At 41.8% G+C, this 12,815-nt stretch overlaps 1 protein-coding gene across 1 annotated transcript in view; it reads left to right on the forward strand.

Annotated features, from left to right (window-relative positions):
* The window catches only part of HIP1 (huntingtin interacting protein 1), a 35,072-nt gene that overhangs the window by 2,577 nt on the left and 19,680 nt on the right, over nucleotides 1–12,815 (forward strand). Inside the window, exon 3 of the mRNA XM_081344481.1 lies at nucleotides 12,277–12,352. Coding sequence (XP_081200607.1) covers nucleotides 12,277–12,352 — 76 coding nt within the window. The remainder of the gene's footprint in view (nucleotides 1–12,276; nucleotides 12,353–12,815) is intronic.

Here is a 12,815-nt window from a genome sequence, read left to right on the forward strand (position 1 = left end):
CTTCTTGTGTGAGACTAAACCCCTTCTGAGTTTTGGCAATTTGAACACCTAAATAAGTGTTAATACACCCTAAAGACTTCAACGTGAAAAACTTTTGTAAAGCTTTAGCAAAAACCTCACTCATCTGCTTATTTGGACCAATATAAACAATATCATCGACATAAACAAGAATTATCTCATACCTATTACCGGATCTTTTAGTAAACACGCATTCATCTGTTTCGGACTTAATAAAGCCCATTGAATTTAGTTTGTCAGAAAGACATAAGTACCACATTAAACCAGACTGTTTCAGACCATAAAGACTTTTGTGTAGAAACCAGGTATCCCCTTCTTGCTGTCGGAAACCTGGAGGACCTTTGACGTAGATGTCTTCATCAAGATCAGCGTGAAGATAAGCCGTTTCAACGTCGAACTGGAAAACTTCCAGGCCAAGGATAGTTGCAGTGGCTAAAGCAATTTTCACACTTTCAGTTCGCACTGTGGGTGAGTATGTATTTGTATAGTCCTCAGGATAACGTTGAGCGAAACCCTGGGCTACGAGTCTGGCCTTGTACAACGACTCACCATTCGGCTTCTTTTTGATCCTGTAGACCCATCGAGTACCAATAACTTTCTTGTTTGCTGGAGGGCTTGCAGGCGTAAACACTTGGAGTTTCTTTAGACTGTCCATTTCAGCCTGCATTGCCTCAAACCATTTATCTTGCTCAGATTCAGGAAGATGTTTGATCTGTGTGAACTTCTCAGGTGGAAGTGTAACATTACAAATCAAAGGTACAGGTGTTTTTGTTACTTGCCACGAATACCGTTTTGGAGGGATTCCCTTTGTGGACCTCTTGGAACGTCTCGGGCCAACCGTCCATTCTTCTTCCGTGTCGTCCTCGTCTTCATCGTCGCCAGCAGCAACATCGGCGGCTTGCGAAGACGGAACAGTAGGTTGAGAAGAACTCGTGGAAGGAACATTCTCCTGTGCATCTTGATCAGGTTGCGTGGCATCAGCAACATCATCTCTAGGAAAATAAACTCCAGGATCATTAGAATGAATCCTGGACCAGTCAGCATCTTCCTCAAAAGTAGCAGATTGTGAAACCACAATAACATGATGAGAGTCAATGTATTTGCTCCATTTTGAATTATCATCAATGCCCATAAATCTCATCCTCTTTGCTGCAGGACCCCCTTTCTTTCTTTGGGCTAAAGGAATATTCACCATAGCATATGAACCAAAAATATGGAGATGTGAGAGATCAGGCTTGTGTCCATACAACATGAAATAAGGGGTCTGATTTATCACACTACTCCAAGTACGGTTGATGATATGGTTAGCATATTTGATAGCTTCACCCCAGTATGGAAGACTGAGGTTAGCATCTTCAAGGAGGCAACGCATCATGGTTTGCAAAACTCCATTTCTGCGTTCTGCCACCCCATTTTCAGCTGGAGTATAAGGAGCGGATGTCTGATGTACTATCCCATTCTCACGCATCCAGTCCTGGAAACGCTGAGACATGAATTCAGCACCGCGATCACTCTGGATTCTGGCAATGTTGACCTCGAATTGGGTATAGACAAGACTAGCAAAGTCTTTAAAGATCTGAAAGGTCTCAGATTTTTCTTTCATAGGATATACATATCCATATCTAGAATAATTGTCAACGATTGTCAAGAAATATCTTTTACCACCAAGTGTTGGTGCAAAAGGACCAACTATGTCAGTGTGTACCAAATCAAAAATGCGTGTTGACAGGCGTGTAGCGCGTTTTGGAATTGCTGCTGCCTTGGATTTGGCTTTCTTGCAGACAGCACAGTCCAAAAACACCTTACACCCCTTTAGATCCAAACCTCTTGCGAACTCTGGCATCTTCTTCAGAACACGGAAACTGGCATGACCCAATCTTCTGTGCCACTTATGGATACACCTGGAATGCAAAGGTTTACCTGTTAGTGAATTCTCAACATTAGCATTTTTAGTAGGAACCTCAGGCTTGCTGTGAGCAACCTGTGTCTTTTTTGTCTTTTTATCATTATTAGGAACCTTTGGAGTAGCAACAGGATCTCTCTCTGGGACGTCTCTCTCTGGGCCTGTGCTCTTTGGAACGTGTATACTTGCCTGCTCTTGCTGCTTAGGCTTTGGTTTTAAGTAATAAACACCACCAATCAACATGGTTTCAGCAACAATATCTCCGTCTTTGACTATATAACTTGCTTTTTCAAGATGGTGGACCTGAAAATGAGAAAACCTAGACAAATGACTCTGACTAAGCAAATTACTACTGGCAGACGGAACGTAGTAAACATTTGGAATGAGAGCACCGAGCTCTTCAATATAAACAGTTCCTTTTCCCATGACCTGAACAGGATGATTGGAAAAAGAGTAAAGTTCACGAAGTTCAGGTTCAGGCTCGTGCATCTCTGTGTAAAGCTCTTTTCTGTAGGTAACATGTAATGCTGCTCCACTGTCCAAAGTCCAAAGAAGTCGTCTGTCGTACTCTGGTTGAGGCTGTGGATCGTTGGTCACAACCAATGTGACAAGTGGAGCTTGTGAATCACGCCTGGAACCACGACCACGACTTTGTTGTCTGCCTCTACCTCTGCCTCCTCTGGAATCTGTTCCTCTGGGCTGGTATGTGACGGGCGCTGGAACTCGTTGGGGACAATCCCGGGTGGCATGTCCCACACAATTGCAGATGTAGCATCTTGGCATTCTTGGAACGTAGGTCCTTCCACGGAAGGCACGCCTCGCTGAAGCTCTTGATGCAGGTGGTTCCCTTAAATGTGGCGCAGCTTGCATAAGTGCCTCTTCTTCGGCTAAGATCCTGCATACATGATCCACTGTGCGTTGAGCAATAGGCACTTGATTGATCTTGGAAATAGCATCTTTCCACTCATGATTCAAAGAATTGATGATAATGCTGATCATTTGAAAATCATCAATAGGATAGCCTTTTTCACCCAATTCTTTTCTAATACCTTTCATTTTAGTCAAATGTGCTCCAATATGTTCACCAGGTTTTAATCTGGAACCATGGAACTCAGACAAAAGCAAACATGTAGACTCAATTGATGTAGGCCGATAACATGTCTCTAACTGAGTCCAAATTTGTTGGGCAGTTGCATCTTGTAAAAACGTGAGCTGCAATTCAGTGTCCATTGACATCAATAATGTTGTGCATGCTCTATTATCCAAGTCCCATATGTCAGGAGTCCATGGCTGGGCAGGAGGATTAAACACCATCATGTGAGTACCTTCTCTGCGTAGCAAAAGTCCAACTTCACTGACCCATGCCCTGTAATTCTGTCCTGACTTCTTTAATTTTGAGTCACCAGCCAGTGGTACAATGGAAGGTGTTTGATGAGGAATATACAATTGAGGTACTGGCTGTGCAGGTTGTGCAATCCGACCATAACCTGCAGGGGGCACCAGTGGCGTCTGTGCCTGGACATGCGGCAGTTGCATTGAAGCTGCCGGTAGTCTTGGTGCTGGCTGTGACTGTCTTTGAGCTGCTATTCCACCCTGGCCAGCAGGAGGCGCTGGCGCTGGGGCTGGTGCATTAGCATAATCTGCAGATGACACTGGCCTTCGCATATAAGAACCCGGTGGCAATTGCATGTGGGTTAAATATGGCTGTGCTCTGCCAGGTAGAGGGGCTTGCATAGAAGCAATATTAACAGGAGAAGCAACAGTAACAGGAATCCTAGCACCATCAGGGGCTGGAGCCTCAGATAACGGCAGAAATCTTGTATCTCTGAGCAAAGACTCCTCCATAGACAATTGCGAGAGTGAGAGCTCCAATTCATGTCTTAATGCAGCTTCACCAGTAGATGGTGCTATAACATTTGCTTCAGGCATCACTGTGGCTCTGTATGGCCTTTGGGACAGCCCATAATCATGTGACATAGGAGCCTCCGGTTCCCAATCGTCTTGCATGACACTCAATGATGGGCGTGACTTAGGCTTTGGGGAAGAAGGAGGCAATATGGCTTCTCCTTGTGGGTGTGGCAATATGGCCGGTTCATGCTCATAATTCCTCTCATATTGCTGAACCATTGACACATATTTCTTTGCCTGCTGCAAACGCCTTTCAAAAACCCCAATTTGTTCACAGTAGCCTTGCATAGCCCTATCTCGCATAGTTTGCTTGGGGCTTGAAGGAGCAGAAGGAATTTTCTTCGGCTGAACTTTAGGTTTCGCTCCAAGCCTTTGAAATTCATCTTGAGCCCCTGGAGTGTGAACATTTCCAAAAGCAGCTGCCAGGGAGCTTGGAAAAGTAGAAAAAGGAGTGACTGACCTTGCATCGTAGACAGGAGCAGGTGCGTCTTCTCCAAGGCGTGTGGCCGAAGCTATCGGAGTTCTTAAGGTCGAAGGGAGATGCCCAACAGACAAGCTCCTGGCCTCCCGTTTCAGCCGTGGCTTCCTTCCTGACATGTTTCAGCAGTTAATCACCGCTGCCTCACTAGCACTAACTAACTGATAACAGCCGCAGAAACATGCATCTCCAAAAACATAAATCAAACCATCCTCGATACCAAAATGTCAAGGTAAAAATCACCTTTGTAGAGGGCGACGGACCGTGCTTCAGAGAATGCATGATACACTTGCAGGAAGGCAAGAAAAACACGACGCATAATCTTACTAAATACCTTTTACTTACAAAAATATAAAAACTAAATATATATTATACAGAGCTAGCTGGGCTACATCCTAACGTAACAGACAGTAACAGCAAAGTGAAGAAAACAATACAGATAACAACTCAGAACTTTCTCTAGACATGCGCAGTAAACAGACTGAAACCATAACATAGCTAGTCATATGGGATTCACTATGGTTACCAGATAAGTTATCACAACAGGTGCAGAGAACAGGGGAAATGTACAGTTAGAAATGAACTTTTCTGACGAACAAAAAAAACGTGCAGTGACAGGCTGTTTATATTCAGATGTCAGATGTTCTGTCTGATTGTTGGAAAATGCACAGTCCTCAACTTTGCAGGAGGCAAAGTGTTAGAATGAGTGACTTTTGGGGAAATACAGTATTATGTGAAATGTAGAACATCCAGCAGAACATCCAGATTCAGCCATAGTTTCATCCCATACAGCATTAATCTTGTGAAATCTCAAGCTTCCTCTTTCCGTTATACATTCAAGATGGACCGTATTTAATATTTATTTGTTATGTATATGTAGGGGTGTGGGTCTATACATATGTTGTATATAGTATGTTTAGGTGTGTGTCGTGTATGTGTTTCACTTTGAGAGCAGGCAACTAAATTTCATTTTTGATGTGTGCCGTTGTGCCCACAGTAAAAAAATGACAATAAAGGTTATCTTATCTCTAAACGCAGAACCAGAACTAAAACACAGCACTATTCCATTTCAAAATAATTCCTGCTCTTGCTCTGCTCTGCTCTACTCTACACTACTCTACTCTAGAAATCTAAACAATTGGATAAATTGGATAAAGAATAAAGAATTCTCTAGCCATCCATTGAGCCCAAAATTTCTGTTGCTAAGTGATATAGTGGTTAAATGAATTTTGCCCCATTTTATGACCTTTGTTGCCAGAGCTGTTAAGTGAATCATTACAGTTGTTAAGATAGTAACCCGGTTGTTAAGTGAATCTGGCTTCCCCATTGACTTTGTTTGCCAGAAGGTTGCAAAAAGTGATCATATGACCACAGAACACTGCAACTGTTGTAAATATGAGTCAGTTGATCACATGATCATGGCGATGCAGCAGCGGTTGTAAGTGTGAAAAACAGTCATGTCACTTTTTTTAGTGCTGTTGTAACTTTGAATGGTCACTAAATGAATTGTAAGTCAAAGACTACCTGGATTTGAAGTTTCTAAAAATATTTCTACTTTCTGACACTATAACCATTTGGGTTCAGTACAAAATCTGATTTATTCTCATGATATTATCTATATTTGTTATTGAGCTGAAAGTGGTACTGGGTTCACTTTCTTTTTTGAATCACAAAGTTTCCAGGGATCTCCTGTTGCAGTTATGCACTCTTGTTGGTAATATTATCATTGGAGGGAATTTCCCCCCTACTCTCAGCTCCTGAGTCCAACTCAGTCATTGTACAGCAGGTGCAATAAAGCTGCTCTTCCCCATAGACGTTCAGCATCCTATTCTTAAAGCTGTTCTGATCTCTTTTCATATATGCATCATTCACGTCCTGTCCCCTCCCTCCCCCAACTGGCAAGTAATGTGCTGCCTTGGTCACAGCCAAGTACCTGGATGAAAAATTGGTGCATGCTGTCCTGCCACCTTTGTAAATCACAAGGACATTGACTTTCCCTCCACAGCAATTTAAGATTTATTGATTCATTTTGGCAGACCATAAAAATGTATATAAATAGAGTTGTGAGATATGTTGCATACAAATGTCCCAGATAAATAAATAATATGTACAAAAAAATAGAGGTCATAGAAAGGAAGGGTTATTTCTTTTTGTGTGATATGGTAAGGATATTTTTATTTTTCATAAACAGTGGTAATTCATGGAGAGGACACCAATGAAAAAATATTATTTACTTTCTTCTATTGGTCAGCTAGAAGGAAAAAGGGAGAGCACTCATTGGATTATGTTCTCTGTGATCATTAAACTTACAAGTACCACAAACTCTGGTAATGTTCAGCCTAATTGGATGTTAGGATGATGTTGACTATGCTTCAAGTTTCAAATTACCTTGTGAGGGAATGGGTTGTATAAATTTTGATGGTGCGAATGTGCTCTTTCACAGCACTATCTGATTAAGGAATCTCCTTTAAACCTATCTTCAGAAGGAACCAGCCCTGTCAAAATAGGCTGCATACTAGTTCCCAAATGAGCAAGTCCTCTGATCAACACTATTTCTCATTTTGACTATATTTCTGTTTTCTCCTCATTCAACTCCTTACAGCCATCAAATCAAGAGTTAGGACTTTTTAACTTCTGTTAACAAATGTGTCCCTTGAAGTTATATCTTTATTATGGTCATAGACCAGCATAAGGAGAGTGGGATACAAACATTAATTTAAAAAATGATATTATTAAAAAGATATTAAAATGTATACACACATACAAACACACACCAACAAAAGAGGGTGGAGTGCACAGGATTAAAAAGCATAGAAGATATATCAAAGTCTAATTTAAAAGAAAAAAAGCCATAAAAATATGAAATGTATATAAAAGTCTAAAAAAGAGCATAAAGAAGAGTCTAAAAAAATCTAAAAGGAGAGGTAGGAATGTTAGATGGATGTAGGTGACCATAAAAGTTAATACATAGCAAACTAAATCTATCACATTACAAAGCACTTTTAAAGAAACTACTCATTAAGACCAGTTTACGGCACAGGCATCATCTGGCAGATTTTAAGCACTGCTCCACAAACCTTGGCAACATTATTCGTTGTAGTGGGATTAGTATTTTCAAGCAATAGGGAGGTGTAGAATTTTCCTATGCACCCTGGGTATTTTATACAGTGATGATGAGGGGAGGTAGTACCAAATCAATTTTGACTCCTGACAATAGCGTAGACTAGTCTGCAGGTTTCTTGCAAGATCTTTTTGAAGTGGTTGCTATTTCCTTCTTCCTAGAACTAAATGAGTCACTTGCCCAAGGTCACTCATTTAGATGGTTTTGTGCCTAAATCAGAACTAAAACTTATTCCCTGGTTGCTAGCGTGGCGTTTTGATAACCACTCTGCACAACTGGCTTTCCCCCCTATTTTTATAGGATTTAATAAAAATAAGAAATTGTGAGCTTATTCTATTTAGCTTTTTCATCTGGCTTAGATAAGAGGGGATGACCGATGTTATAGTTATTATTTGGTTGGCTCGGTTCTCAACGTACCATATTTGAAAGGCTTTGGTATCTTCCGTCTTAGTGTTGCTTTCTTCAGTTTCTATTGGTTTTTGAATTGTAAGTTTTATAGTTAAAATCAAGATTTGGGCATCAAGGTTCTCAATACATTGCATTTGTTGTTCTTTAGGATCTCCTATTTTGATGTTAATTTCCTCTTCTGTTTGTTTTTGGATTGTCAATTCATCATTTGAAGTCAAAGTTTCATTTGGTGGATTTAAGCTGTCAGATTTATCTTGCAGTCTGGCTTTCGTTTGCTCAGTCAATGCCAGAATTGTTTCAAGTATCAGTTTATAGTTAAATGGTGGAATATAATCCTCCATTTCTTTGATGTTTACAGGTAGGTCTTTCGTGGAGGCTATTTTAATAAGAGTCAGTGAGTGTCCACCTCCACTATTCCTAGAGATTGTTTTCGGTGCCAGGTGTTTCCAATTCTTATCTTTAAAGATAGTGTCAAAGACAAATCTGTGTTTCAGCCAGCTCTCACAATAAAGAAAAGGTTTACTTAGTATACCAGGTTTTGCCACAAGATGTCATCAATAGCATATAAAATAAGATTTAAAATCTTTTTCCAGACTGATATGAAGCTTTTATCCAATTAATCAATATTTTTCTTTCCTCTTCTTTCACAGCTTAAGCAGAAAATAGGGTAGTAGGTCCCCGCAGAAATGAAAGCTTTTTAATAGCCCAGGAATTTCAAAGGTACAAATAAGGTTGCTTATTTTTTAGCTTAGTCATTTGGTTTCTTTTAAGGCTTTAAAATTTTTGTTCTTGAAGTAAGCAGTCGCCGATCTTTCAAAAGAGGGGGAGAAGATTTTCAAAAAGGTCCCACAGGAAAGTAGTTAGGGGAATAAGAAAGGTACGGTCTCACCCAGATCCTCCAGATTGCTTCGTTGTACTTGTTGGTGCTTTTGGCAGGGAACGGCTTAGTGATCAGCCATCTTAATGGCCGATCTCTTCTTCTTTGGGGCAGAGGTTTAGGTTTTATTAAATTTTTATACCGCCCTTCTCCCGAAGGACTCAGGGCGGTGAACAGGGCATATCATAAAACTACAAAAATACAAAAGTTAAAAAAGAATTAAATTATTGCCCACAATAAAAACAATAGAAAATATATATAAATATTAAAACCCTAAATAACTCCCCATCAGGCCAGGCCAGCTTGTTCAAATAAATGGGTCTTTAACCCGCGCCGGAAGGAGCGGAGATCCGGTGCCATCCGGAGCTCAACCGGCAGCTGATTCCACAAAGAGAAGGCCCTCCCCCTGGGGGCCACCAGCCGACATTCTCTGACTGGAGGCACCCTGAGGAGGCCCTCTCTGTGGGAACGCACAGGGCGGAGGGGAGTCGACGCCGGCAGCAGGTGGTCCCCGAGGTATTCCGGACCCATGCCATGTAAGGACTTAAAGACCATCACTAAGACCTTGAACCTCACCCGGAAGACAACTGGTAACTAATGCAGCTCGCGGAGCAAAGGTGTAACATGGGAGTACCGGGAAACTCCCAAGACAACTCTCGCGGCTGCATTCTGTACCAGTTGGAGCCTCTGAGTGGTCTTCAAGGGAAGCCCCATGTAGAGAGCATTGCAATAGTCAAGACGAGAGGTCACGAGCGCATGAGTGACCGTACACAGGGCATCCCGGTCTAGATAGGGCCGCAACTGACGCACCAGGCGAACCTGTGCGAAAGCCCCCCTAGTCACGGCTACTACATGATCTTCTAAGGTAAGCCGTGCATCTAGGAGGACTCCCAGGTTGCGAGCCCTATCTACGGGGGGTAAAGACTCACCCCCCATAGAAAGTGATGGAACATTTTGAATGTCCCGGGATGCCGGAATGTACAGCCACTCAGTCTTGTCAGGGTTGAGTTGAAGTCTGTTCCTCCCCATCCAGACCTGAACCGCCTCCAGGCAACGGGACATCACAGCGAGGGCATCACTGGGGTGGTTTGGGGTCGAAATGAAAAGTTGGGTATCATCAGCATATTGATGATACCCAACTCCAAAACCACGAATGATCTCACCCAGCGGTTTCATGTAGATGTTGAACAGGAGAGGTGAGAGAACCGACCCCTGAGGAACTCCACAAACGAGAGACCTAGGGGCCAATCTCTGCCCCCCTGCCAACACCGACTGCGAACGTCCCAGGAGATAGGAGGAGAACCACCGAAGAACTGTGCCTCCCACTCCCAATCCCCTGAGACGCCGCAGCAGGATACCATGGTCGATGGTATTGAAAGCCGCCGAGAGGTCTAATAGGACTAGGACAGAGGAATATCCCCTATCCCGGGCCCTCCAGAGATCATTCACCAGAGCGACCAATGCCGTCTCCGTGCTGTACCCGGGCCTGAAACCCGATTGGTGCGGGTCCAGATAATCCGCTTCATCCAGGACCAGAGGGAGCTGATGCGCCACCACACTCTCAACAACCTTCGCAAGAAAGCGAAGGTTGGAGACTGGACGAAAGTTGTTCAAGACAGCTGGGTCCAAGGCAGGCTTCTTGAGGAGAGGTCTCACCACCGCCTCCTTCAAGACGGTGGGGAAATTACCCTCACTCAAAGAAGCAGATATCACCGCCTGGAACCAGCCTCGTGTCCTCTCCCTGGCTGCATAAACCAACCAGGAAGGGCACGGATCCAACAAACATGTGGTGGAGCTCAACCTCCCCATAATCCTGTCCACTTCATCAGGGGTCACAGAATCAAACTCCTCCCAGATAACATTGACAAGACCGCCCGTGTCCTGATCCAGAGGAGCTGCTCTGGATCAAATGGAGGGTTGCCGCCCTTCCGTGATCACAAGGAGGGCCTCCTCACGGTGGTCACCCCTCCAGGGCGACTTTCGACCCTTTTCAGGGTCCTCCAGGAAAATAGATCGGACGGTGGGGAGAAGCTTCTTCCTGTGTGTCTGCTGGCATCGTGCGTGCAAACCGGAAGCCGGCTGCTTCTTTCTTTAATTTTCCCTTAACAGGATTATTTTCGATTATGCTTTCAGTATATTTAGAACCTCTCATACACCTTGAACTCTATTTCGTATTTAATTTCTCTAATCCTATTTGTGATTGCTTAGATTATTAAAGTCTACTATTTTAAAGGTCCAAGTTGCCCATTTTCCTACGCTTGCCTTTAGTTCTAATTAAAATCAAAAATTCCATCATTATATGGTAATTTTCCTCCAATATTTCTGTTAGTTCCACTTCCTCAACTAGTGTGTTAGCATAAAGGACAAATATAGCTGATCTTTCATTTTCTGAAATAGAAAATGATTAGCAAGGCAACTCAGGAATTTCCTGGAGGGACCAAGAAATAGTGGCTCTTGCTCTTATTTAAAATTTTTCATTCCTATGCTGAGCTTGCCAGAGCTGCCTCAACTGAACAAGGTCTTGGGTTCATGTTTTATTCAAATAAGAACCTAAGAGAAACACTATTGATGGATTTGTAAAAAAAACTATAAACAGAATATGTAAACAATGGTCATGTATTGTTGTTGCTTGCAACAGTTGATACTCAACCTATTGTTCCTTTTAAGTGACCTGAATCTCATTAGGTGAGTTTAGCTATAATATTATGAAAGAGGGACGGCAATATCTGTTTATACCATATGCTATTTATGTTTGCACCACATGAAAGTAAGAACAATCATTAATGGAACAGCTTGCTTCCTGCAGTTTGGGTGCTTCAACACTGGATGTCTTCAAGAAAAGTTTGGACAGCCATTTGTCCAGAATGCAATACATCTTGGGCAGGGGGTTGGACTAGAAGACCTCCAAGGTCCCTTTCAACCCTATGATTCTATGATTCTATTCGTTTATGTATGCATGTACATATTCAATTTATATGGCTGTACATCTCAAACAAGTGTTTCTGGAGATGCTAACAATAATTACTTTAGAAAAGCAAAAAACAAAATATGCAAAATAAATAAACAATTAGAAGCTGAAATAAGAACAACACCCATAAATGCAAATACAACACCAAAATCTCAAAAAAACCTAATTCACAGAGTCTCACACTGTTTTGTATATTACAGATTTAATTAATTTTCCCACTGGCAGCTTTCTAAACAATCTTGAATCTAGTACCAAAATCCCCACAAATTTGGATTCAGTTTAAATAAATACAAAATTCTATCAGTAGGACAACATTGGACCCCAGTGCTCTTATTTGCTGAATAAGATGGGTTGTCTTTTTAATCTAAAAATTACAGTGAGTGGTAGGATGGGTCAATATGCCTGTACCGGTATTGCAAGTGCTCTGCATTATCATTTCTACATTGCTGCTATTAAATGTCTCTTCTCTGACTTTAAATAACCAGCCTGATTCTGGATTGCCATTTCATTTTGCTTCCCTCTGAATCTGACCAACTGGCCAGATGATTGTTTAAAATTTGCTAAAGTGTAATATATCTTTCCTTAAATTTTGTAGGCTGAAGGATCTCTTCTATCGCTCCAGCAACCTGCAATATTTCAAAAGGTTGATTCAGATCCCACAGCTGCCTGAGGTGAGGTTCATGGCTTTTTGTGAATGTCATCCATAGAGTTGCTATTCTCATTTTCGTTCATGGTATTTATGCTGAGGCTGCTTCAGCTATGACTTAAGGGAACTGTATGACATTTGGATGTATGAATAACAGAATAAAAGGGACCTTGGAGGTTTTCAAATCCAATCCCCTGCTCAAGCAGGAGATCCTATACTATTCTAGACAAATGTCTGTCTGATTTCTTCTTGAAAACCTCCAGTGATCGAACTCCCACAACTGCTGAAGGCAAGCGATTCATTGGTTAATTGTTCTTACTGTCAGGAAATTTCAAGTTCGAGGAGTTCTTAGTTTTTCTTTTGGTCCCTCCTGTGGCTAATGTTGAAATAGAATTAGAATTAGAATTAGAATTAGAATTAGAATAGGAATAGAATAGAATAGAATAGAATAGAATAGAATAGAATAGAATAGAATAGAATAGAATAGA

Source organism: Vipera berus (assembly GCF_964194415.1).
Source record: "Vipera berus genome assembly, chromosome: 1".
Classification (NCBI taxonomy): domain Eukaryota; kingdom Metazoa; phylum Chordata; class Lepidosauria; order Squamata; family Viperidae; genus Vipera; species Vipera berus.